General features: G+C 48.9%; 1 protein-coding gene across 1 annotated transcript; it reads right to left on the reverse strand.

Moving 5' to 3' along the window:
• Positions 1 to 971: 971 nt before the first annotated feature.
• Positions 972 to 25,822, reverse strand: LOC138829220 (myosin-7). Its single transcript, XM_070025441.1, has 40 exons — positions 25,804 to 25,822; positions 24,505 to 24,559; positions 23,911 to 24,119; positions 23,433 to 23,576; positions 23,040 to 23,196; positions 22,922 to 22,949; positions 22,207 to 22,315; positions 22,030 to 22,122; positions 21,862 to 21,925; positions 21,377 to 21,475; positions 21,041 to 21,144; positions 20,077 to 20,215; positions 19,856 to 19,974; positions 19,566 to 19,715; positions 19,117 to 19,287; positions 17,816 to 18,125; positions 17,477 to 17,544; positions 16,385 to 16,472; positions 14,356 to 14,473; positions 14,086 to 14,209; positions 13,675 to 13,811; positions 13,174 to 13,429; positions 12,360 to 12,602; positions 12,037 to 12,213; positions 10,881 to 11,026; positions 10,447 to 10,537; positions 8,873 to 9,262; positions 8,555 to 8,681; positions 8,224 to 8,342; positions 6,694 to 6,890; positions 5,963 to 6,146; positions 5,607 to 5,772; positions 5,331 to 5,455; positions 4,192 to 4,500; positions 3,819 to 4,022; positions 3,572 to 3,697; positions 3,205 to 3,480; positions 1,938 to 2,033; positions 1,688 to 1,822; positions 972 to 1,106 (listed from the first exon to the last, which is right to left on the reverse strand). Exons 3-40 carry the CDS (start codon positions 24,109 to 24,111, stop codon positions 1,089 to 1,091), a joined length of 5,808 nt encoding a protein of 1,935 aa, XP_069881542.1. The 5' UTR covers positions 24,112 to 24,119; positions 24,505 to 24,559; positions 25,804 to 25,822; the 3' UTR covers positions 972 to 1,088.
• Between the last annotated feature and the right edge of the window lie 1,119 nt (positions 25,823 to 26,941).

Raw genomic sequence — 26,941 nt, forward strand, 5'->3', positions numbered from 1 at the left:
GTGTTGGAAGTAGGGTTGGGGGGAGATTCAAGCCAGGGCTCAAGCAGGGATAAACAAGGTGCCTTGAAGGGGCTGTGAGTCCCTGACCTATCCTAAGTATCCAAGCTCTGGCAGAACTTCAGTGTGGAACTGGGCTTGCTTAGTAGAGAGGGACTTGCTCCTTCCTATGACACTGAGCTCTCCAGGGACCCATTCCTCCCTCCTTTCAGAGTCTTGCATATATATGCCCCCCTCTACCGTCCCTCCTTTGTCTACCTCCCCTTGAGATGGCTTGCCACACATGAGCCCAAAACCCCCTCTTTCAAATGCTGCAGAGGAGGAAGGCCTTGGAAATGGATGCTGCAGTGGAAGAAATGGAAATATTTGGGCACCTTGGGCCAGGGGTCTGGGCCCTGGAAGGAAAGGAAAGGAATAGAGAGAGCTAATGGTACTGTCTCCTGGCTGGGTGGGGAAGGGCAGGGGCCTCTGGGATAACTATACCTGGAAGTATATGTGACCATAGTTCTTGAGTCCTCTCAGACACCCACCTGGGCCTGAAGCTTGGGGAGCTGTTACTTCACCTGCCTCACTGTGTTGCATTTCTGTGGGCTAAAAGGGCATTGGTCATTTCCTATACACTGAGCCTTCTATTAGTGTGTAAGGGAATATTGGAAGACATTAGGATGTAGGTCTCTAGTACATGAGCTCAGAATGCTTGCTCTAGGCAAGCTTTAGGGGTTTCCTAAATCACCTTTCAAGTGCTGAGACAGGGCGAGGGCTGGGACAAGAAGTGTCACTTCTTGCAGCATTGGCTAGAAGGGACCCATGGCCAGTGCTGGTCCCAGGAGGACTCAGATCTATTACAGGGTTCCTGGGGAGGCCTCTTAGTCTGGCTTTTGAAATGGCTCCTCTTCTTCTAGAGCTCCATTTTCCAACCCAAGGACCCACTCCTAGGACTGGCAGGCAGTGAATAAAAGTCCAGAGGCAGGATCTTGCTTCAAGGAAAATTACTTTATTCTGCTTCCTCCAGGGAACTGTTGTTATAAAGGTGCCAGGTTGGAGGTCTTCATTGGCAACTTCAGGGAGGGGTAGATCAACATGTGGCAGAGCTACTCCTCATTCAAGCCCTTTAAAAGGAAAACAAAGCCCAAATCAGCTCTGGAGAGAAATATGTTATAGGGGCAGGGCCCAGAAAACAGGTGATGGGGCACCCCATGGGGAAAACACATCCCCTGTGGTCTGATGGAAAGATCCCATGGGGAGGAGTAGATATTGAGGGACCAGTGTAGAGGGGAAAAGTCCTGGAAGCTAAGACTGTGAAGTGGATCCAAAGGGAAGCTGCCTGGGTGAGTGAAGGCAGGTAATATCCATTTGATGTCTGAGTTGCAAGAGTAGAAGCCAAAATTAAGTGAGTAGGGAAGTAGAAACTGGTCCTGGGGAGCAATTTGGGATACAATGGGTCTTTTAAAAATCAGGATCTTATCAGATTTTTGTTTTTGCTGGGATTCACAATCAGTGGAAGCCAGGAAGAATCTTAGAAATCAATTAGAACTCAATTACCTTGGCTTCTGGGGCTTAGTGGTTCAAATGGGGAATAAATGAAATGGAGGCATCTTTGACGTGAGGGTGCCCTGTCTGAGGCTGATGTGGTGTGTGTGTGTGTCTGCCATGGGAGGTGACAAGTGAAGCTTGGTGAGGAAGAGCTTACCTTGGTGCCAATGTCACGGCTCTTGGCTCGAAGCTTGTTGACCTGGGACTCAGCGATGTCTGCCCGCTCCTCGGCTTCATCCAGCTCATGCTGAACCTTCCGGAACTTGGACAGGTTGGTGTTGGCCTGCTCCTCCTATGGGAAGAGGGACCATGAAACGAATGAGAGCCTGAGCGCTCAGCCTTTTCAGCCTGGGAACTCACCTCCCTATATCCCTCCTACAAGCCTTGACCTCTGCAAGGTCACTCACCGCCTCCTCTGCCTGGCGTTTATAGGCCTTGACCTTCAACTGTAGCTTGTCCACTAGATCCTGAAGCCTCAGTAGGTTCTTCCTGTCTTCTTCCGTCTGGAGGTCAGAGGGAGGACAGAAGTCAAAGGAGCAGCAATTTACCCCAGCTTCTCATCATCATCATCATCACCATCATCATCATCATTATCATCATCATCATCATCATCATCATCATCATCATCATCATCATCATATTTTTTTTTCTGTGTAGGTCCCGGGGCTTGAACTCAGGGCATGGGTAATGTCCCAGAGCTGTTTTGGTCAGGCATAGCACTCTACCACTTGAGTCACAGCTCTACTTGCAGCTTTTTGGTGGTCAATTGGAGATAAGAATCTCCTCAGACTTTCCTGCCCAGGTTGGCTTTGAACTGTGACCCTCAGATCTCAGCTTCCGGAGTAGTTAGGATTATAGGCGTGAGCCAATTGCACCTTTGCTCCTCTCCTCTTCTTTACTCTGAGTGCAACACCCTGAACTAAATCTACTGTCTGATTGTCTCTAAACTCTAAACTCTAATTTCTTATTTCTTCTAATTTCTTATTTTAAAAAGGTGCGAATATGTTATATAATGTGTAACAGGAGTGAATCTAAGTTGCTGAAGGGATTCATGACGGTATGCAATGAATTGTCTATATATCCTGGTCAGGAACCAGGCTCTTGAGAGTCCTGGGATCCTGTGGAGGACAAATGTCCTGGCTCTGAAGCCCAAGATCACTCTGGAAGTGTGGTGGAGATGACATTGACTTGATCTAGGTTACAGACAAAGTATACTTATAGGGAGGTGACATGCTGGATTGGAACGCAAACAAATCCTAATTGAGAATCTGACTCTAGAACACACCATAAAAAGCTCGAGTCTGTCCCGCTCTGGGCAACTGAGAAGTTGTGAGATTTGTTTGAATGACATTAGTGTATCTTTGGTTATCTTTTGGGATAAGGCTGGCTAAACATCTGCTTCCTGGGGAACCATGGATGAGCTCTGTTCAGAGATGGGGAGCACGGTAAGGAGAAATACCTAGGCTTAGATGGCTTAGAGGCTGACCTCTGAGTCAGGGGACACAAGGTTGGGCCAGGACAAGACAGAGTGGGACAGAGAGCCAACAGCTAAACTCCAGCCCTCGCACAGGAAGAAGTAAAAGTAAACACTGCACGCACACTCTGCCCTTGAGCTGCTCATCACTGTGACCTTGGGGCATGGTGCAAGGGCTAGAATCTGAGCCTGGCCCACACCTGGTAGGTGAGTTCCTTGATGCGCCGCTCACTCTTCCTCATGCCCTTGATAGACTCTGCATTGCGCTTCTGCTCCGACTCCAGCTCATTCTCCAGCTCCCTCACTCGGGCCTCCAGCTTCTGTAGCTGCTTCTTGCCGCCCTTCAGGGCGATCTGCTCTGCCTCATCCAGCCGGTGCTGCAGGTCTTTAATGGTCTGCTCCATGTTCTTCTTCATGCGTTCCAGGTGGGCGCTTGTGTCCTGCTCCTTCTTCAGCTCCTCTGCCATCATGGCCGCCTGTGCAGAGGAGAGAGGGCTCGTGGGTTGGTCAAGCCCTCAGGCCCTGGCTGCCCAGCTCCAGAGAGGGCAAGTGCAGGAGGGGACTCACGTCTGTGATGGCCTTCTTGGCCTTCTCCTCAGCGTTCCTGCACTCCTGCACTGCCTCCTCCACTTCAGTCTGGAGCTGGGACAGATCTGCATCCATCTTCTTCTTCTGATTGATGAGGCTGGTGTTCTGGGGGTCGAGAATGGTCAGAGCCAGAAAGGCACTGAGCAACCCTGACCAACTCCCACTGTTAGCTGCTGAGTCCCTCCAAGCCATGCTGCCTCCAGGAATGCACAGGGGAACTGCTCACCTGGGCGTGCAGCAGCTGCACCCTCTCACTGGTCTCAATCAGCTCCTGCTCTGCCAGCTTCCGAGACCTCTCAGTCTGCTCCACCACAGCCCGAAGCTCCTCCAGCTCTGCCTGTAGCAGGTTGTTGCGCCGTTCCACAATGGCGATGTTCTCTTTCAGGTCATCATTGGCACGGACTGCGTCATCTAGCTGGATCTGGGTGTCCTAAAGACCAGGAGAATGCGTTTGTGCTGGGCTTGGTGCCTTCACAAGGCTGCTATGTGGACTGGATGTGGGTGGAAAGCTCAATATGCAAGGTATGGGGGACCCCTAGATCACATGGAAGCCACTCCTCTCTTTGGACAAGGTGATCTGCTTCTAAGGGTCTGTGTACCTTCAACAAACTCTGGAGGCTCTTCACTTGCTTCTGGGCCTCAGCAGCCATACGATTGGCATGACTGAGCTGGATCTCCATCTCATTGAGGTCACCCTCCATCTTCTTCTTCACCCGCAGGGCCTCATTGCGGCTGCGAGTCTCTGCATCCAGGGAGGTCTGCAGAGAGTCCACCACACGAAGGTGGTTGCGCTTGGCCTGCTCCATCTCCTCATCCTTCTCTGCCAGCTTCCGCTCAATCTCTGCTTTGATCTGGTTGAACTCCAGCTGGGCACGGAGGATCTTGCCTTCCTCATGCTCCAGGGAGGCCTGGGAGGGGTTGGGAAAAGGGATTGAAGCAGAGAGTACCCAACGAAGGAGCAGGGATCTGTCCACAAATCATGGCTACACAGAGTTCAAGAATGGTATAAAGTGGCTCAGTGAGAGAAACAGCAAGAGGAAGAACAAAGAGAAAGTACAAGGAACACAAAAAAGCAAGTCTAAGAAATGGTGGTCTAGCCGGGTGCTGGTGGCTCACGCCTGTAATCCTAGCTACTCAGGAGGCTGAGATCTGAGGATTGAGGTTCAAAGCCAGCCCGGGCAGGAGAGATCGTGAGACTCCTATCTCCAATAAACCACCAGAAAACCAGAAGGGGCGCTGTAGCTCAAGTGGTAGAGCGCTTGCCTTGAGCTGAAGAGCTGAGGGACAGCACTCAGGCCCAGAGTTCAAGCCCCATGACCGACCAAAAAAAAAAAAGAAATGGTGGTCTAGGCCCTCACAGGAGAGAGTCAGCCATGAAGACAAAGAAAATGAAGATAGAGGTGTTGCTATGGAAACAGAAGCAATCAGGCACAGAGTACGTACACACACACACACACACACACACACACACACACACACACACACACACACACACAGAGGCTGGCAGAGGCAGAAAGGGGAGGCAAGCAGATATGGTAACTTGTCAAAGATGCAATAGGTAAAATGTTTGCATGGGGGAGTTGCATCATGGATTCATTCCACAAATATTTTATTCAGTGACTGATACTGTGCAAAATACCCTTGTAGGCTCTGGGGATGAGCCAGTAAGCAAAACAGACAACAGGAACCAGAACTTAGAGCTTAGGCTTCCAGGTCCCACCCCACCCTGCACTGGCACCTCAGCCTCCTCCAGGGCTGACTGCAGCTCCATCTTCTCCGCCTCCAGCTGCTTGCGGATCTTCTCCAGCTCATGGATGCTCTTTCCACTGGATCCCAGCTGCTCAGTCAGATCGGAGATCTCCTCTGTATGTGGGACACACTAATTCAGTTGGAGGCTGATCCAAAAGGTATGAAGGGGGCTCATATTTCTTTGCCCAGACCCTCTTTCCATCTGTAGGCAGTCCTTCATGGAAAAATGGCTCCTGCATCTCCTCCCTGCCTCAGGTCCACCTACCCTGAAGGTTCTTATTCTCCCTCTTGAAGGTCTCCAGGTGCTCCAGAGACTCCTCATAGGCATTCTTGAGCTTGAAGAGCTCTGTGCTCAGGGAGCGTGCCTCCTTCTGTGATGACTCCAGCTCTGACTGGGATTCTTCATATTTCTGCTTCCACTCAGCCAGGATCTGGGGGTGGGGGGGGTGTCACAGCTCACTGAAGTACCCGTGTCCATCCCCCGTCCAGGGGTTGCCCTAGGCCCCTGGCCTGGGCTCAGCCCTCCTCCCCTGTCTACAAGGACAGCAGCTCTGGCCTGGCACTGCTCCTCTGGCTCCCCCGGGACTTCACACTGGCTTCAGCTCCCACCCACGGGCCCACCTTGTCAAAATTCCTTTGCTTCTTGTCCAGGGCTGCGGCAGCAGCGTTGGAGCGCTCCACGTCCACCATCAAGTCTTCAATCTCATTCTGCAGCCGGTGCTTGGTCTTCTCCAGCGAGGAGCACTTGGCATTGACAGCCTCTACAGCTTCCTCAGCATCCTGCAGCCTCTGGGCCAGCTTCTTCCTGCCAGGAGAGTGTGGGACAGGGTAGGAGAAGGTGGGGGTGGATGAAGGATGTGGATTTGGACAGGAGAAAGACATGTGAGCCTTTTCTGAAGACAGTCCTTGAAACCTCAAGAGCACTGAGAAGCCAGAGGACAGGCCCTAAGGGCTAAGAGCTGGGCAGGCAGAGGAGAAGGTCTTGGTGGTAGGGAATGAAGGCCCATGGCACCTTGGAGGGCCATGCAGTGGCATCTCTCTGTTTTTGGGCCAGCCTAGCAGTTGCAAAGTGGAAAGCATGGGTCTCTGCAATACCCAGCTCTCCTGCCATATGCCCTGCCCCAGGTGGGAGCACTCTGCCCTCAGACAAACCTTTTGTTCGTCTTATATTCGGATGAGAAACATAATGCGAGCAAAAAGCTTCCCTGAGAGTAGCAGGAGGGAGGGCTGGGGCAGGGTCTCCTGTACTGTTAAATGCTAGCTAAGTTTCTGTGAGAACTACTGAGGAGAGGCCTGGGCTGGGTGCTGCTTGCCAAAGAGCTTCAGTCAGAGTCAAGATGCCTGGGACTCACTTGGCCTCTTCCAGCTCCTCAGTCCTCTGGATGGCATCTGTCTCATACTTGGTCCTCCACTGGGCCACCTCTGAGTTGGCCTTAGAAAGTACACGCTGAAGCTCAGCTTTGGCCTCTGTTTCTTCCTCATACTGCTCCCGCAACAAGTCACAGTCATGCCGGGCCGACTGCAGTGCATGGGCCAGGGCGTTCTTGGCCTGGAGAGAGTCAGGCAGCAAGGAGATGGATTACTTTTTCACCCTAGTCCTTGCCCATCTTTTCACTCCAATCTCAACATGCTCTCTTGGTCTCATCTATATCTACATCCCTAGTGGACCTGGAAGGGTTTACTGAGTGTGAGTGACATTGCCAATGCAGTGCTGCACTATTTATAAAGTCTTCATGCCTCTGATCTGGACATCTCACTGCAGCAAGCATTAAGATCACTGCTATTTACAAGAGGGAAACCAAGACTCAGAGAGGTCATAAGGTTCCCCCCAAAACACCAAGCATGCCAGCTAGGGGTCAGTGGCTCACACCTGTAATCCTGGCTACTCAGGAAGCTGAGATCTGAGGATTGCAATTCAAAGCCAAACTGGGCAGGAAAGTCCATGAGCAAAGAGCCAGAAATGGAGCTATGGCATGTGCTCATGCATACAGTGACACACACACACACACACACACACACACACACACACACACACACGGATCACCAAGCTATAAAATGCAGGCTAGTCTTGATTCCTGGTGTTTATTTATTTTATTTTTTATTTTTAGTTTTCGGTTGTAGGGCCTGCACTCTGGGCCTAGGCACTATCCCTCAGCTCTTCAGCTCAAGGTTAGAGTTCTACCACTTGAGCCACAGCATCACTTCCAGCTTTTTTTGTTTATGTGGTGCTGGGGAATCGAGCCCAGGACCTCATGCATGCAAGGCAATCACTCTACCACTCTACCACTGAGCCACCTTCCCAGCCCTATTTAAACTTTTTATTTATTTATTTTGAAGATAAAACCTTGTCTTACTCATGCTAACCTCAATTTTTAATTTTATTTATGTTTTAAGAGGTATTAAGGTTTAAACTCAGGGCCTAAGTCTAGGCAGGTGCTCTACTGCTAAGCCATGGCTCTAACCAATGATTTGGTATGAAAGAAAACAAAACAAACAAAACCCCCCAAACTCATATTACATCTTTTTTATGAGTTCAGCAAAGTGCTAAGAATAGACTCCAGTTTAATTTCATTCTGTTTTTACAGATTTTGCTGCTAATCTCAGGACCTACTTGTGCAGTCTCTGTATCCCATACATGTGCCCAACCAAGGCCATTATCTTCCTTTCCAGACAATTTTCTGTCTGCCTCCTCACTCTCTACCTCTCTCAGGGGTCAAAGCAGAAAAGTAGAGAGCCTCCACCTAGATAATAGACTTAGGAGGGAATTCTTAGAGTATAATATCTAGAGAGCAAGCCTCATTCTTGGGAAAGGAAGGAATACAGATTCAAGATCAATCAATGTAAACCTTGCTTGTGTCAGATGGTTCAAATCCAGGCCTCACCTTGACCTCTTCCTCCAGTTGCCTCTTGAGGTCCTCGAGCTGTTGAGTGTAGGTGAGCTTGCCTCGAGTCAGCTGGGAAATCAGTGCTTCCTTCTCATCCAGCTGTCGAGATAGCTCCCCTGGAGAGGCACCAAGTCAAGTTTAACTCTTGAAGGTCAGCCACTTTAGTCTACCCTTTCCCATTCCCCAAGGTCTTATTCACTGGTGTGTGTGTGTGTGTGTGTGTGTGGTATGTGCGCACGCGCATGTGCACGTGCATGTAAGATGTGTGCACTCAAGGCTGGTATGATGCAGGAGACAACGATGGAGCCCGTGGAGGTCCAGAGCTCACCATTCTCTGTTTGCAGCTTGGCTCGCTGGCTGGTGAGATCATTGACAGAGCGCTGGGTCTCCTCAGCCTTGCTCCTGTGCTCATTCATCTGGTCTTCTAGGGTCCGGCACATTTTCTCCAGGTTAGCCTGAGAAAGGAAGTAAGTATATGGTTCATGCCAGGAGTGTGGCCAAAAAGGATGAAATTAAAGGGAAAGGTGGGGGGAAGGCGTGGAAGGAAGGAGAGGATTGGAGGCCTATGTAGACAAAGGGAAATGGGAAAAGCCAACCACTGAGGAATAAAAAAGAGGGGAGAATGCAGAGGCTGAGCAGGGCCCACCTTGGCCTTGATGATCTGCTCCATATTGGAGGTGACATCATCCAGCTCCAGCTTGAACTCGCTCTTCTCCTTCTCCAGCTTCTGCTTCACCCGCTGCAAGTTGTCGATCTGCTCGCTCAGCTCGGCCACGCTGTCTGCGTGCTTCTTGCGCAGGGCCGCCGCCGTGGCCTCGTGCTGCAGCGTGGCCTCCTCCAGGTCGCGCCGCATCTTCTGGAACTCAGCCTCACGCTTCTTGTTCATCTCGATCTGCACGGATGTGGCCCCGCCGGCCTCCTCCAGCCTCTCGCTGATCTCCTCCAGCTCTCGAGACAGGTCTGAGCGCAGCTTCTCCACTTTGGCTCTAGCAGTGCGCTCAGCCTCCAGCTCCTCTTCCAGCTCCTCGATGCGTGCCTGTGCAGGGACACAAAGGGCTCAGACCCATCATGGGTATCCCTCCATGGGAGCTCCACCCCTGGGCTCTAGAAGACTGTTAGAATAAGTGAGTTTAGTTCTACCAGAGGAGAGAAGGATTGAAGAGTCTCTGGGGAAAGTGGTTTTACACAGCTGAGTTAGTCTTCCTTTAGCTAGTGAATTGAACATTGTATTTATTTGTTGGTTGGTTGTGGGGCCTGAACTCTGGGCCTTGGTGCTGTACATAAGCTCAAGGTGGTGCTCAAGGCTAGCAGTCTACCACTTTGAGCTCCAGCTCTACCTGTGCTTTTCCAGTGATTAATTGGAGATAAAAATCTCATGGAGCCGGGCGCTGGTGGCTCCTACCTGTAATTCTAGCTACTTAGGAGGCTGAAATCTGAGGATTGTGGTTCAAAGCCAGTCTAGGCAGCAAAGTCCGTAAGACTCTATCTCCAATCAAGCACCAGAAAATTGGAAAAGGTGCTGTGGCTCAAGGGGTAGAGTGCTAGCCTTGAACTGAATTGCTGAGGGACAGTTCCCAGGCCCAGAGTTTAAGCCCCACGACCACTATCACCACCACCACCAACAACAACAACAAAGTCTCATGGACTTTCCTGCCCAAGCTGGCTTCAAACTGCGATCCTCAGATCTCAGCCTTCTAAGTAGCTAGGGTTATAGGCGTGAGCCACCAACACCCAGCTTACATATTGTCTTTATTGGAAGGAAAGCAGTTAAAAGTGTTTTTAGGTGTTTTAAGAAGTTTAATGAGACAAAGTAGCAAAAGCTACAATCAGAAAATAATATGTTGGATCAGATTCCTAAAGAACTAATGTAATATTTACTTTGGAGGTAAGAACCAGAAATTTGGCTATCAGAGCTGAAGGGATCTGAAAATTCACCAGATGACACAGGAGATAGGGGGATCCAGAGATCTCCCTGATTACCCAACTAAAGCAGAGCTGAAACAAGAAGCCAGGATTTCTGCCTAACTTTTTCAGGGTCTCTTGGATCATGCAGCCCTACTTAGAGTGTTCCATGGGGAGACTATACTAACTTTGTGTCTCCTTCATAGACATTAGTAAGTTCCTGCGAGGCTGGGGGCAGTGTATACTGGAATTAAGGGGCTTTGTGGGCCTGAGAACCAGCCTGGGGTCTAGTACTAAATCTAGGCTCCCAGACCTTACCTGGAGCTCTTTGAGCTTCTTTTGCAGCTGGATGCCCAGGGCCTGTTCATCCTCAATTCTGGCATTAAGTGCACTGAGCTCGAAGTCTTTCCTGTATAGAAAGAGGGAAAGGGAGACAAGAGAGGGTGATTGGGCTCCCAGAGGGTCCACCAGTGTTGTTAATTTAATCCCTATCAAGGTCCCAACAGGAAGACATCTAACTTTGGAGATTCAAGTTCTACTTTTTGCCAGGGAGGACCATCAAGCTGGGATATGAGTGTTGAAGGAAGATAGCCCTTTTCCTTTGTAGAAATTTGCCTTCAGTTTGAGCATCTACTTGTAGAGACTACATGAAGTTACTGTCACTCAAGAGGGTTCCAAATTAACTTGTACTGTTATCACAGAGCAAGTTGCTGGTCTAGGGAGGAGAGGTGATAGAGAGGGGAGTACAGTACTTTTTTAGCCGCTCATCCAATTGCTGCTTGTCATTCTCCAGGTCCATGATGCTCTCCTGGGTCAGCTTCAGGTCACCCTCTAGCTTCCTCTTTGCCCTCTCCAGGTCCATGCGTACTTTCTTCTCCTGTTCCAGGGATCCTTCCAGCTGGTGGACAGAAGGACCAGCCATGCCCATGAGGTCAAGCATCCTAAATTTGATTTTGTAGCCTAGTTACTGCACATTAAGGGGATTCAAGGAGATTGTTTAAGCCTTAGGATGCCTTCTCCAGAAGGGGACAATGAGAATTCTAATCATGTAGGGATTAATCAGTGAATATCTGGTGAATGATTGAATAAATATGGGACAAAATCCCAAAGTTTTGTTCATTCATTCAGCATTTTATAAACACCTACTGGTACCAGGCTCTGTGCTAGGCAGTACAGACACAAAATGGAATAAACTCAAGTTCCCAGCTAAAGGAAACTCCTGATCTGGGACTAAGACAGATACTGTAGCAATCACAATATATTGATCTGGGAACCAGTGGCTCATCCTAGTTACTCAGGAGACTGAGATCTGAGGGTTGAGGTTTGTAGCCTTCCCAAGCAAACAAATCCATAAGACTCTTGTTTATAAGTAACCAGTAAAAAGCTAAGAGTGGAAATGTGGCTCATATATAGTGCCAGCCTTGAGTGAGGAAGCTAAGAGACAGTGCTCAGGCCTTCAGTTCAAGCCCTACTACTGGCATATACAATACAGCAATAAGTTCAATGAATATACACATATCTGAGGGAATAATGGCTACTCAGGACAAGATCATGCCTAAAAAAGTGCAAAGATCCTCCTCAAACAGCTCTCACTAAATTCCCAAAGACATGTGTCAAGTTCTTAAGAGGCAGCCTCTAAATCAAAGACAGAGAAATGTAGGCTTATGCTAAATTAAATAAGAAAGTCCCCATCTCTATTATTGACCCTATTAGTGAGATTAGGTTCAGAATTCAGAATCGATCATCGTGCCACTTTTCTATTCCCCAGATTCCTTTTGAGAAGGAATCTAGAGAATGAATATCATCCAACACACACACACACACACACACACACACACACACACACACACCCTTCTGAACACAGAGAAATATGGTATACCTAGGTCCCATCATTCTCAGTCTACTTACATCATCCACTTGCTGCTCTAGCTTGACTTTGGCTTTGGTCAAAGTGTTGACCTTGTCCTCCTCAGCCTGAAGGTCATCCAGAGCCTGCTGGTGAGCCTCTTGCAGAGCTTTCTTCTCCTTGGTCAGTTTGACAATAATCTCATCCAGCCCAGCCATCTCTTCTGTAAGGTTCTTAACCTATGGAACAAAAGCCCACCCCATTTAGGGTCAACATTCACCAGCATGGAGACACTGATGAGGTCCTCCATGTCAAGGACCATCACCACACTCTGGTATGGAATCCTTAGGACACACGAGCTAGAGTCAGAGGCAGCTGGCCTCACCTTGTTCTCTGTTGCGTGCTTCTCCTTCTCCACCTTGGCCAGTGTCAGCTCCAGGTCATCAATGTCCCTTTTGAGCTCAGAGCACTCATCTTCCAGCTTGCGCTTCTTGGCAGTGAGCTCCGCATTCATCTCCTCCTCATCCTCCATCCTCTCAGTCATCTCCTTGACCTTGGCCTCTAGCTGGATCTTGTTCTTGATCAGCTGGTCACAGCGCTCCTCTGCATCAGCCAGGTTGTCTTGTTCCTATGGATGAGGTAGAGGGTAGGTAAACCAGAGCGCAAGGTCACTGTCCTGGCAGGTGCAAGAAGTGAGATGAGCATCCCTCAGATCAGAGAGAAGCTCCAGCATATTCTCAGTGGAGTCAAGCATGCAAGAGGAAAAGTTTTAGGACAGTGTGACTTGGGAGCACTGGGGAAAGGAGAAGAAAGAAAGGAAAGAGAAGTTTTTATTTCATCCTTTTTCTTTAGTCTCCTCCATTGAACTTGCTGATGCCAAGCACTTTAGGTATGTACAATCCAATGAGACAAGCTGCTTTATTTCTCATCTAGGGATGATGAAATTAAAGCTGAAAGATGATTTGTGGTTTGTGCAAAGTCATACCATTGCTAAGCTGTGGATTCAGGCTGGACCCAGGTAGAAGATTGTGAATTTAAAAGTTCTTTTGCATTTTCTCTTTCTGAGACCACTTTGGAGGTTGTTGGGACCATGATCCCAGAATCCTCTGCTTTTGAGGGGACAAGATGACAAGGCCCAGATCTGGGAGGTGTATACAGAGCAAGGTTAGAAAAGCCAACAATGGCTCCAGGAGGCTCACCGCCTGCACTTGGAGCTGCAGGTCATTTTTCTCCTGCAGCAGGGACACCATCTTCTCCTCCAGCTCCTTGCGGCGAGCCTCGGACTTTTCTAGTGCATCTTTGATGCGCCCAAACTCCTCCTTCATGGTGGCCATCTCCTTTTCTGTCTCTGCACTCTTCAACAGCGGCTTAATCTTGAAGTAGAGCTTCATCCATGGCCAATTCTTGACCCCCATGAAGGCCCGAATGTTCCACTGGATAATCAGCAGGGAGTCTCTATAGAGAGAAAGAGAGCCTTCCTGACTCCTTTCTATCTGATGTCATGACTCCTAGGTAATACCTCCTTTCCCTCATCCATTCCAGCCTCCCTGAGACCCCTGTCACTGTGCAGACTCTCATTTGTCCATATAGCCCCCTTTAACTGGTCTCTTGCTGCTTTACTGTGAAATCTTTCTCCTGATTCTGCTCTTGAACAAGCCCAAACCTCAGAGATGCTGGAACCCTCCTTTTGAGATACCCACCTGCGTTCCAGCAATTTCTTGAACTCCATTCTGGAGAGCACACCCCGGGATTGTGCCTGGATGCGAGTGATGATTCGGCTCAGCCTCTCATCTCTCATCTCCTCCAGCAGCCCCAGCAGCCCTGCCTTGAAGAACACCTGCAGAAAAGATGCATGTTGAGTGTGACTAGGAAAAGGCAGGAGGGAAAGAGGCAGGGGGATTACCTTAGGAAGGACCACAATGTAAGAAAGAATTAGAAGGAAGAGGCCAGGGACAGCTGGAGGTAAGATAAGGGAGGGTTACTTGGAGGGGAAGGGTAGCATGTGGTTCTGGAATATCTCAAAGATGATTGATAGGATAGAGTCAAGAGGTGAGGAATGAAAAGATAAGAGTCCTCTTCCTTTCATTAATTTGTTTCCTGACTTTTCTCACCTTGGTATGGCCAAACTTGTATTGGTTGTGATCAATGTCCAGGGAGCCCAGCAGCTTCTCTGCCCCTTTCCTGCTGTCAATGAACTGCCCCTCAGGGATGGCCGCTGGGTTCAGGATGCGATACCTGGGCAGAGAAGTGACTGGAGTCAGCAGGCTTCTGCATAGATCTGCTCTGTCTTTAGAAACCCTAGGGGCACCTGCAGACTCCTGCCTCATGAAGGTAGCCTGGGCTCCCCTGCTCCCTGCTCCCTGGGGAGCGCCTGTACCCACCTCTGCCGGAAATCCCCATAGAGGATGCGGTTGGGGAAGCCCTTCCTGCAGATGCGGATGCCCTCCAGCACACCATTACAGCGCAGCTGGTGCATGACCAGGGGGTTGTCCATCACCCCTGCAGCAACAAGGGAAGAAGGGAGTGAATGGGGAAGACACTGGACCAGCAATCAAAAGTTTTGGGTTTGATCCTGATTCTGGCACTTATTCGTTTGCATTTATTTGAATTCTGGGCCTGGGCTCTGTCCCTTGGCTCTTCAGCTCAAGGCTAGCACTCTACCACTTGAGCCACAGTGCCACTTCCAGTTTTCTGGTGGTTATTTTGGAGATAAGAGTCTCATGCACTTTCCTGCCCAGGCTGGCTTTGAACCGTGATCCTCAGATCTCAGCCTCCTGAGTAGGTAAGATTACAGGCATGAGTCACCAGTGCCTGGCTTTTATCTTAATTTTTATAGTCATGCTTGTGTGTGTGTGTGTGTGTGTGTGTGTGTGTGTGTGTGTGCGTGCGTGTGCGTGTGTGCATGTCCTTAGATTTGACTCAGCCTGGATGCTATCCATGAGATTTTGTGTTCAAGGCTAGCACTCTGTCACTTGTGCCACAACTCCATTTCCAGCTTTTTGGTGCTTATTTAGAGATAGGAATTGAATGGGTTGTTTTTTTTTCCTGCTTGGACTGGCTTTGGATGATGATTCAGATCTCAGCCTCCTGAGTAGCTGTGAGCCACTGGTGCCCAGCTGTAGCTACACTTTTAAGAGTAACTAAAAGGATTTCTTATTTTATATGGTGGTATTTGGGATAGTTACATACAGCTATTTCTAAATGAGTAAGGTAAGGCCATTAGGGTTAAGTGAATTGCCCACTAAGCTGATCAAGATGAGAATCAGAGCCAGGTGCCAGTAGTTAATGCTTATAATCCTAGCTACTTAGGAGTCTGACATCTGAGGATTGAGTTTTGAAGCCAGTGTAGGCTGGAAAGTCTGTGAAACTCTTATCTCAGTTAACCACCAAAAATCTGAAAGTGGAGATGTGGTTTAAGTAGAAGAGTTCCAGCCTTGATTGAAAAAGCTAAGGGATAGCTCCCAGACTCTGAGTTCAAGTCCAACTACCAACATAAACACACACACTCACATGCACACAAAAGATGAGAGCCAGAGTTGAAGCCAGATCCCTGAGCCTCTATCGCCTTGTCAATCAAAAAATAGATAGATAGCAGGGCGCCAGTGGCTCACATCTATAATCCTAGCTACTCAGAAGGCTGAGATCTGAGGATTGTGGTTTGAAGCCAGCCAGGATAGGAAAGTGTGAAACTCTTATTTCCAATAAACTACTCAGAAAAGGCAGAAGTGGCACTGTGGCTCAAGTGGTAGAGTACTAGCCTTGAACAGAAGCAGCTCAGAGACAGGGACAAGATGCTGAGTTCAAGCCCTAGGATTGGTAATGTGTGTGTGTGTGTGTGTGTGTGTGTGTGTGTGTGTGTGTGTGTGTGTGTGTGTGTGTGTGTGTGTGTGTGTGTGTGTGTGTGTGTATAGTTGAGTGCTAGTAGCTTACGCTTGTAATCCTAGCTACTCAGGCAGCTGAAATCTGAGGATTGTGGTTTGAGGCAAAGTCCATAGACTCTTATCTCTAATTAACAACCAAAAAGCCAGAAGTGGAGCTGTGGTCAACTGGCAGAGCACTAGCTTTGATCAGAAAGCTTAAAGACAGTACCCAGACCCTGAGTTCAAGCCTTAGAAGCAGCATGTGTGCACGCGCGCGCGCGCACACACACACACACACACACACACACACACACACACACACACACACACACACACACCATTCCTTGTGTATCTAATTAGGGATTATAAATCACCTATGAGCGGGAGGTCCCTGAGGTACACATTCCAAATGTGAGGTAACACTGGGAGGAGGCGATTTAGGAAACTTCATGGGGATAAGAATGTGATTTGGAAACCACCTGGCATAGATTAGGAGGTGGGTTAAGAAGACCCTGTTCCCAGGGCAGTGGTCATCCAGTTCTGGGCTCACCTGGAGACTTTGTCTCATTAGGGATGATGCAACGCACAAAGTGAGGATGGGTGGAACGCAAGTTGGTCATTAGCTTGTTCAGATTTTCCTGTTGCAGAAAAAAGCAAGGGGGAAAAATAAATAAAAGACAAAAGACATGGGTGAGGGGAGAGAGGCTGGATGGCAGGTAGGAAATGAGAAGAGATGTGGTGGGACATGAACTAGAAGCCAGGAGATGGAGGGAAGGAAAAGCAAAGAGTGAAAAGAATCAAAAATGGACTGAAACAGCTGGGCACTGGTGGCTCATGCCTATAATCCTAGCTACTCAGGAGGCTAAGATCTGAGGATTATGGTTCAAAGCCATCTGAGCAGGAGTCTATGAAAGTCTTTTGTTTTTTTCATGGCCTTGGGGCTTGAACTCTGGGCCCAAGCACTGTCCCTGAGTTTCTTTATTTGCTCAAGGCTAGCAAACCACCACTTGAGCCACAGCACCACTTCTAGCTTTTCCTGAGTATTTTATTTGAGATAAAAGTCACATGGACTTTCCTTCCCAGGCTGGCTTTGAACCGTGATCTCAGATCTCAGCCTCCTCAGTAGCTAGGATTACAGGCTTGAGCCACTGGTGCCTGACTTGAAATTCTATTTTTTTGTCTGTTGTGGGGCTGAACTCAGGGCCTGAGCACTGTCTCTGAGCTTTTTTGCTCAAAGCTAGTGTTCTACCACTTTGAGCCATAGCTTCATTTCCCATGAAACTCTTATCTCTAACCAGCAAAGAGCCAGAGATGGAGGTGTGGCTCACTTGTTAGAATATCATCTTTGAGTGAAAAAACTAAGGGACAGTACCCAGGCCATGAGTTCTAACTCCAGTACTGGCAGGCAGGCAGGCACGCACGCACACAACACGTGTGTGCGCACACACACACACACACACACACACACACACACACACACACACACACACACACACACACACACACACACACTGGACTGAGAACACTGGGAGTGGGAAAATACAAGAATGGACAAAACAAGGCAGGGTAAGGCCAGGGCTGAGTTGGAATTGGGTGACTGGAATGAATCAGGAGCCATGCTGGTTTGGGACCACATACTCACTCTGTGCAGAGCTGACACAGTCTGAAAAGATGAGCCTTTCTTGGCCTTGCCTTTGCCCTTGTCAACAGCTGTGGAGAGAAAGTCAGTAGAAGGAGCCTCAGTGGGCATGTGGGAGGACAAGGATGAGGAAGGGAGGACCATGGCCTTTCATCATATCCCACTGGTTTTTAGCTTCTAGGTACAGGTCCTCAGTGTCACAGCCCCAGTGTCTTCATCCAGTTCTATCCCCACTGAGCCGTCTATTCCTGGATATGATCTGACAGGGAAGTGGTGGGCAGAGGACTTGACCTGCCTCAGAACTATGACAGGAAACCTACAGGGGATTAAGTCTCTACTTACGTGCATCAGCCCCAGCATAGTTAGCAAATAGATTGCTGAGCAGCTTGAGGGAGGACTTCTGGTACAAGCCCACCACTGTCTCGTTGAGTGGGTCCTTGTTTTTCTGCAGCCAGCCCAGGATGTTGTAGTCTACAGTGCCAGCATAGTGCACCAAGGAGAAATGGGCTTCTTGTTTCCCTTTCACATTGCGGGGCTTCTGGAAGTTGTTGGACTTGCCCAGGTGATTGTCATACAGCTTGGCCTTGAAGGTCATGTCAGTGGCCTTGGGGAACATGCACTCTTCCTCCAAGATGGACATGATGCCCATGGGCTGAGAGTGGAGGGGAGAGAGCATCACTGACTGCTTCACACAGGTAGAGATGGATTCTGCTCTACAGTCAATCCCCAATCCTTGGGGATTAAGGTCTTAGCTACTCAGCTCTTGAGGATAATTTTCTACTGATATGTATCCTCAAGCCTTTCACAGGTAGAGATGTATATGTGTGAGAGAGAGACAGGGCGGGGGAGGAGAGAGAAAGAAAGAGGTAAGAGACAGAAACAGAGAGAGAGAGAGAGAGAGAGAGAGAGAGAGAGAGAGAGAGAGAGAGAGAGAGAGAGAGAGAGAGAGAGAGAGCATACTAGCTGGAACTCAGGGCCTTGAACTCTCATTTGGCTTTTTTCACTCAAGACTGGTGCTCTACCAGTTGAGCCACACCTCTCCTTCTGATTTTTGGCAAGTTAATTGGAGATAAAAGTCCCATAGACATTTCTGCCTGGGATGGCTGGGAGCCACAATTCTCCTCTGATCACAGCCTAGTTAGGATTACAGGCATGAGCCACAGGGCTTGACAGGTGGGGATTTTGTTTATGATAGAGGGACCTTTATGAAAGTCCAGATTTGTGGCTGCTATTGATGCTTTACACAGCTCTGCATCATTCAGATGCCTGCAATGGTGATTGAAAATAGGTATGCTTTTATGATATCTCACACTGCCTTCACATTTCCTGATCTTTGGAAATGTGCCTGTTGGCGATATATGCATTGTCCCTTGTAAATCAGGGCCAGTGAACATGCTAGTGGGAATCCTCCTATAGACACCCACCCTCTCTGAGTCCACTCTTAAAGCTCCTGGAATCTCAACTGTCAGCACGCTATCTTGGATGCTCAAGACAACACAGAACTCTGAAAACTAGGGCCTGGGATTTTTTAACCCCACTTTTGTTATTTGGATCACATTCCCCAGAGGGAGAGGGGTCCATTGTATCAGAGAAGTTCATATGGGAATGTAGTGGAGGGCTCAGATGACACAGCAGGGCAGCACCTTTTCAATGAGGTCAATGCAGGCCTGCAGGTCCATGCCAAAGTCAATAAATTCCCACTCGATGCCCTCCTTCTTGTACTCCTCCTGCTCCAGCACGAACATGTGGTGGTTGAAGAACTGCTGCAGCTTCTCATTGGTGAAGTTGATGCACAGCTGCTCAAAGCTGTTGAACTGTGGCAGAGACAGAGGGACAGCAGGTCAGGCAGGCAGTGTCTGGGGGGCCCCGGGGACAGTCCAGGTCTGTGCCACACTTGGCCAGGTCCTTCAGGGCTGTGTCTGGTCTCCTCCCAGGCCAGGACAGGAGAGAGAGGGCTTCTCTGAGGCAGGGAGGACAAAGGCCTCTGTCATGATCCCCACTGCAACCCATACTGGCCCATGGCTAGTCCTCCACCAATGACTGAACGTGTAAGTGAGTCAGTGTTTTCCCATGGCCAGGGCTCCCAACTCACATCAAAGATCTCGAAGCCAGCAATGTCGAGGACTCCTATGAAGTACTGGCGTGGCTGCTTGGTCTCTAGGGTGGCATTGATGCGTGTCACCATCCAGTTGAACATCTTCTCGTACACTGACTTGGCCAGTGCACCAATTGCATAGGACACCTGCAAGGTAACCATCGGTGTCAGCATTGCAGGGAAGAGATTCAGATAATAAGACCTTGGGAAGAATGAATTTAAAGGCACCAACCTTTACCGTGCTCTGATTACTCACTCCACCCATTTATCTTCTGAAGATGGCTTACCTGCTGGACATTCTGCCCCTTGGTGACATATTCATTGCCCACTTTCACTCGAGGATGGCACAGTCCCTTGAGCAGGTCAGCTGAGTTCAGCCCCATTAGATAGGCTGATTTATCAGCCTCTGGAAGGAAACACAAGTAATAATGTCGGTAAAGGGATTACTGACCTGCAGATGTGGTCATCCCTGACTTAACAGGTGTTTCCCATCTTTCCTGCCTCTCACCTTCAGTGCCATCTGGCTCTGCCTGCTCCTCCCGCTGTTTCTGTTTGAACTTCATGTTTCCAAAGTGCATGATGGCGCCTGTCAGCTTGTAAATAGAGTTCTTTTCCTCTGGAGTAAAGCCCAGCACATCAAAGGCACTCTGTAGGCAGACCCATGTCAGAGAATTCCAAAAAAAGAAGAATGACCAGACTGGACACCAGTGGCTCATGCTTATAATCTTAGATACTCAGGAGGCTGACATCTGATGATCAAGATTCAAAACCAGCCCAGACAGAAAAGTACATGAGACTCTTATCTCCAACTAACCACTAAAAAGCTACTTCTGGAGGTATGGCCCAAATGGTAGAGTGCTAGCCTTTAGCGAAAAAGCCAAAGGACAGCATCCAGGCCTGAATTCAAGCCCCAGTACCATAAATCAGAAAGCCTAAATCTCCTTGGTCCTTATGGGCTCTGAGACTCCTATATCCCATGGGAGGACTCCAAAAACAAAGATGGAAGATGCAAGAGCAGGATGCTGCCTGTGTCTTGCCTGCTATAAGAGGTCATAGCTGTTTTCTGGAGCTGCTCTGGCATATGTGTTTATATTTCTAGTCCCTGTACTTGCTTTTCTTGCCTGGCCTTCCATCCCTTTCTGTATCTATCCTCTACTTTACAGCCTACGTTGGCCTCATGGTTAGACACCCCTGCATGTCTCTTCTTCCTGTCTCTATTTTAGTGATGCTTTATTTCTTGTCTTGTCCATCTCTCTGTTCATGGTTTTCAGTACTCTCTGGTTTGGCTGAATACCAAATACAGGCTAGTCTTGCTTATTTACATCCCAGCCTACCCTGCTCATAGTGTACATTAGCTCTCTGGTAGTGCCATAATACTTTAAAAATGAGACAATCAGTATCTTAGCTCTGCCTTTCAACTGGCCCCATGTGCCCCCCACCTTCCACCTTCTGACTAGGCCTCACACACTTACATCAGTGGCCATGAGCTCTTCAGAGTCATCAATTGATGCCACAGTGGTCTCTCCTTGGGAGATGAATGCATAATCATAGGGGTTGTTGGTAATCAACAGCATGTCTAAGGGAAAAAATATGGTTCAGATGTGACACAACCCCATCTCTCATGAGCCTACTAGCCATAGCACATTGGGTCCAATAGGACACAAACAGGGCTTGATTTGCTTCACTCCCCACAGAACTGAATCCAGCAGTGCCATAAAGCCCAAGACATGCTAACCAGAATCTAGCCACAAGCAACAGGGATCAGGTTGCCATGGAAATAGCTGTCTCAGTTGGTGGCTCTGACTCACCCAGCAGCTCAGGCTTTTTGTTCGACAGGATTTGGTAGAAAATATGATAATCTCTTTCTGCTTTCAGCTGGAAAATAACTCTGGATTTTTCCAGAAGGTCTGCCGATCAAAGGAGAGGATGTACAAGTTAATATTTGGGTACAAGGTAACAGAGGAAAATGAATGAGAAATGTAGCAAGCAAAATATAGAGATAGAGACTAAATACATAGACAGAGATAGATCATACACAGAGATGGAGGCAGCACCCCAAAAGGACAGAGATCATCTTAGAGAAAAACCTAAGAAATGTACAGGGGCAAATATAGAGAAAGATCTAAGGAAGTCTTAGAAAGACAAATGTACGGACAGAGAGAAAGGATGAGAGGAGAGAATGGAGGTGGGGGAAGGAGGGGACATTTAGTGAAAGGAAAAGAGAATTATTGATATAAGCTGATAGAGAACAGGGTGAGCTCAAGCTAAGCTCTAGCAGATTCATGGAACTCACAGGTCTCTATGTCTGCAGATGCCAACTTTCCAGTCGCCCCAAAATGAATTCGAATAAATTTTCCCTGAAGAGATGGAAGAAGGCGATGATGAATTGAGAAGAAAGCTCACATGTGAGACCCACCCCGAGTCAGCTCAAGTCCCAAGCTCATGTACAAAGAACACTCACAAAGCGAGAGGAATTGTCATTCCGAACAGTCTTGGCATTGCCAAAAGCCTCCAGAGCAGGATTAGCTTGGATTATCTGGTCTTCTAGGGTGCCCTGCAGAATTCAAGAAAAATAGCAGGTGAGAGAGCTTCCTGTTCCCTTTCTGAGGAACAGGCCCTTGGAGAACAGCAGGCCTACCTTGCCTGGGGTCTGGTCCTTCTTGCTGCGGTCCCCGATGGCGGCGATAACAGCAAAGTACTGGATGACTCTCTTAGTGTTAACAGTCTTCCCAGCTCCGGATTCTCCGCTGTGGATATAGCCAGAGGCTGATTAAGCAGTGAATAACATTGCTTAAGCCCAACAAGTCTCAAGTGAGAAGATAAGGTCTGTCATACTCAAGAGTAGGAACCCTGAACCAGATGTGGTCAGAAAATATGCACCCAAACACATAGCAGTCTTTGGACATACATGGGGTCAGAGAGAGCAAGCAGAAAGGATACTATAAGAAGGCATAGTTTGGTCGGTTGAGCTTATGTTTGGTAGTCTAGGTGAATCACTGGAGAGAGACCGGGGGTATTTTGGAAAAGAGTGGGTGGGGCTGGGAGAACAAGGAAAGTTTCTAAAGGGAAAGATGAAGATGTAAAGAAGACATGTGGATAATGGGATTATGGGTGAAGAGTTGGAGAAGAGGAAGTGAAGGAGATGGGGGGGAAGAAATGGATGGAGAGTGGAGAAGAATAGTGAGCATCTAGAAAAAGAAGGGTTAGGACAAAGATCTAAGAGTAAAGAAGAGATGGGCATGAAAGAGAAAGGGAAGAGGACCACAGGCATATGTGTAGGAGTCTGGGTACCTGCTGGTATGTATTTAGAGAGTGGGGAAGGATGATCAGGAATTCTAGAAGGAAATGCTCACGTGATAAGGATGGACTGGTTCTCCCGATCTGGAAGGGAAAAGAGAAGAGACAATGGGGTGAGGACCGAGGCCCAGGTGGGTAGTGGGCAGAGGGGACACCATCAGGTGCCAGGCTCACCTGTCAGCATGTACTGATAGGCATTGTCTGAGATGGAGAAGATGTGCGGCGGGGCCTCACTTCTCTTCTTGCCCCGATAAGCAGCCACCACCTCGGCATTGTACACTGGCAGCCACTTATAAGGGTTGACAGTGACACAGAAGAGGCCTGAATAGGTCTAGGAGATAGAGAAGGGAAAATGGATTGTTGGTAACATATGGGAAGGGATGGCAAATTCCTTCCAGGAGAAGAAGGAAAAAGCAAATGCCTGGATGCTCCTATTTTGAGTCATGCAGCCCCTAGGGTGTTAGACCCCAGCCAAGGATGTAGTAGGTCAGGGAGTACACAGTGCCACACTGCCTGGGCACAAAAAGCAGACTTCTTGGCTTTGGGGTATGGCCCAAGGGGTCTCACATAGATCATCCAAGAGGCGTAGCGCTCCTTGAGGTTGTATAGCACTGCAGGTTCGTGCAGGAAGGTCAGCATGGCCATGTCTTCGATCTTGTCGAACTTGGGTGGGTTCTGCTGCATCACCTGGTCCTCCTTCACCGTCACCGTCTGCAAAGCCCCCCAAGTCACCCTGTGTTTGCCTTCATCCCTCAATAGGGAAAGGAGTAGAGAGAGTTACAGGATATCAGGGTTGAGCAGAGGAGGAACTGGGATCTCACAGAGAGCAGAGACTGCTTGTGGGGAACGAAAAGGACTTCTTCGAGGGCTTGATCACCCCAACCTCACCCCCCACCCCTACTGCCCCAGCACTCCAAGGGAAGGAGACCAGAGATCAAATCGTCTTAGATGTATGTAGCTAAATCTTGTGTGTACCCTCTTTGGGCTTCCTGGGTGTGCAGATTTTCTGGGATGGCCCCTTCCTCCTACCAGTCCTGCCACCCACCTTGCCATTCTCAGTCTCAGCGGTGACTTTGCCACCCTCTCGAGACACAATTTTGGCCTTGACAAATTCTTCTTTGTCATCAGGCACAAAGACATCCTTCTTGAGGTCGAAGGGCCTGGTCTGGGCTTCCAGCCTCTCCTTCTCTGACTTGCGCAGGAAGGGGGCAGCAGCCCCAAAGGCTGCCATTTCTGCATCTGCCATCGTTGTACCTGGAGTGAGCAGGAAAAGCCAAGGTCAGCCTAGTGTTCATAGGACCCCTCTCTTTGAGCTCTCCTCTTCAGTGGGAGCCCCTAAACCTAGCCCTAGGCTTAGGACTTAAGAGAAGTTACCAGCAAGTTCTTTGACCTTGTCCTTTAACCAGAGAGCAGCCTGGGGGAGGCAGGAGTGTCTTAGGCTTCTGGTAAAAGGAGGAATTTGACTGTATGGATCTCTGACCCACACTAGTCACTATTCTCCTCATTAGGTTCCAGGTAAGGAGCTTTTGGTAGCCAAGAGATTGTCCCCAAGGCAAGAGAAAAACTAGGTTCCTCAGTCTGGCTTTGGGGGCTATCATGTCCAATCTCCCCCAAATCACTACACTGTAGCTTTTCATACCTCGGTTTCTCAATGTATCTAGAGATGAAGAAGTGGGCCCAAGCCTGCAGTGGACCTGGAGAAGGGAAGAGGCTGTGTCAGGCCAGGCTATGGCCCAATCTGACTGGTGTTACCTTTCTCCCCTCTGGTTCTGTCCTGTAGCAGCCTACCCCATCTCACACTCAGGAACAATTTAGAAATGATGATCAGCTTCTCTATATCACCCTCTTTCTCTCTTTCCAAACACTATTTCCTTTTCATCCAGGAACTAGGTGTAGCCGTTTCCTGGACTCTGATGGACTGTGAACCCCAATCTTTGCTACTCTTGCTGATTCCTGTCTAATGAGACTTTTCCTTCAATGCTTTCTAGTCACAGTCATTCCACACACATTCTCTTCCTCAGTCCTCAAGACATGGACAGATGAGGAAATCAAGGTTAAGTGGCTTGTTCAAAAGCACAAAACAATATATGGTAGAGCCAAGACTTGACCTCACTTCATAACTTCAGAACCATTTATTTTCTACCCTATCTCCATTTTGTCAGATTTTATGGACATTCTCAACAAGGAGACACTGTGGGTCTCCTCACCTAGGCCACCAATACACAATGCCAGGCTCAACACATCCTCTGACTTAACACATTCTTGCCTGCTACTCACACATACATCACACGCAAACATGAGTTGCTCGCTATCCCTTGGCACAATTGCACATTTACTCATGTGAATTGTATCACAGGCTCCCATGGCTGAATAGTCTTCAGTACACAAGGACCTGGGACATCCCCACACCCACTTTTCTTGGGAGTCCTCCACACACTCTAACAATCACAATTTCCATGTGCAGGGACATATTCCAACCACACAGAGCTAGTTTATAAGCCCACACACATCCTACACAATCATTTTCTGCCATCCTTTTCCTTCTCTCCTCTGCAAAGGACCTGCTTGCCTTCAGGCATGATGACAAATGCATATTTCTTGCTTATTAGTATCTTAGGTAGTAAGGCACATATCCCTCTTTACATTCAAATCATTCATGTGCTTGTACACACACACACACACACACACACACACACACACACACACACACACACACACACATTCCACTAATGCATTCTGGTCTCATATGCTTTGATATGTATTTCTCCATCCCCAGAAGCACATGAGCCTCCACACTCCCATGACATAAACATACATGTTTAGATCTGCACCTGTGTGCTCACTGACGACCTGTGTTCTACATGAAGTCCTAGGGGAACCACTTCCTAAACCAGGAGCCCCTCATCCCAAAAGAAAGGCTTCTAGCTTCCGCTCCTACCTGAGAGCAGCAAAGCAAGAAACAGCAGGAGAGAGCTGAGAGTCAGACCTGGTCTCAGGGGCTGTATATATGGAGCAGCAGGGTACCCCCACCCCCAGCTGCACCCAGTCCCTAGCCAGATTTAGAAAGGGCTGTTGTCACTAAAAGCATTCCCCCCCCAGCTTCCCCCCTCCCCCCACAGCCCAACAGTGCCCCCCCTCCCCGTCCAGTTAGGAAACAATTGGAAGTGGTCGTCATTGTTGTGGCATGGAGTGTGCAGGGTCTGAGTTCCAGGGGGCGGGGTGGCTCCCTGCAGCAAAAATATCTCCCAGGCCAGGCCTCACATTCCACAGGTGGCTGGACAGCAAAGTGACCACGACCACCGCTGTGACCTCAAGCAGACACGGTCCTGGCTACCTGCAGTGCTCTCCTGGCTCCTGAAGCTACTGCTCCTTGGACCCCTTACCCCCAGCACAGGCCTGACCCAATTTTCTGCCTGCCTAGTTCCCCTGGCCTGGGTCCCACATCCCAATGTGAACTGGGAAGAGGCTGAGCTTCAGCAGCTGAGAGGGGTGGGGCAGAGTTGGAGGCCTGGCTCCGGGTAGGGGCTGGGTGGGGGCAGCTGGAAGGAGGTTTCCTTGCTAAATAGTAAGGACAATGAGCAGGGAGCTTAGACGTGGGAAGCTTGGCTCAGGCACTGATTTCCTTGAGCCAGCAGGCAATGTTTTGAGATCACTGAGCCTCAGAGCCAGAAAAGTCTTTAGTGATTTGTCCAAGCTTGTCATTTTATAGAGAAGGGAAGTGCCTTCTCTCAGGTCACACAGCTAGTCAGGACAGCAAGATGCAAGGAGAAAAATCTTAGCAAGTAGAAGGAAGATGGATCTCTGCCCTGGAAAGAGAACTGCCATTCCAAACAAGTATGATTCTGTTGTGGGCAGAGGCAGGACCCGGATGCCTGAGGATCTTGCTTTGGAGCTTTTTTCTGACTTGGTTCTTAACATTGTTCTATAATCACTAAAGGCCCTATCACTGCCCACTCCCTGTCACAATATTGCTACTTTGACCACTGCAAAGACCACTGTTCCCTGGCCTACCCAGCCTCTGCTGGAGTAAACTCTGTCTACATTTGGATGTAATTGGTCTTCTGGAAAATGGGAAG

Source organism: Dipodomys merriami, unplaced genomic scaffold (genome assembly GCF_024711535.1).
Source record: "Dipodomys merriami isolate MVZ:Mamm:240054 unplaced genomic scaffold, mDipMer1.0.p SCAF_1, whole genome shotgun sequence".
Classification (NCBI taxonomy): domain Eukaryota; kingdom Metazoa; phylum Chordata; class Mammalia; order Rodentia; family Heteromyidae; genus Dipodomys; species Dipodomys merriami.

What these genes read in the sequence shown, in the direction of transcription:
- LOC138829220 (XM_070025441.1), bottom strand. Translation starts at nt 24,111, where the DNA reads ATGGCAGATGCAGAAATGGCAGCCTTTGGGGCTGCTGCCCCCTTCCTG. An exon ending in TGCAGCTCCAAGTGCAGGCG is followed by an intron (nt 12,603 to 13,173) that starts GTGAGCCTCCTG and finishes CCTCATCCATAG; the next exon opens with GAACAAGACAACCTGGCTGA. An exon ending in AGAAGCTCAAAGAGCTCCAG is followed by an intron (nt 9,263 to 10,446) that starts GTAAGGTCTGGG and finishes GTCCCTGCACAG; the next exon opens with GCACGCATCGAGGAGCTGGA.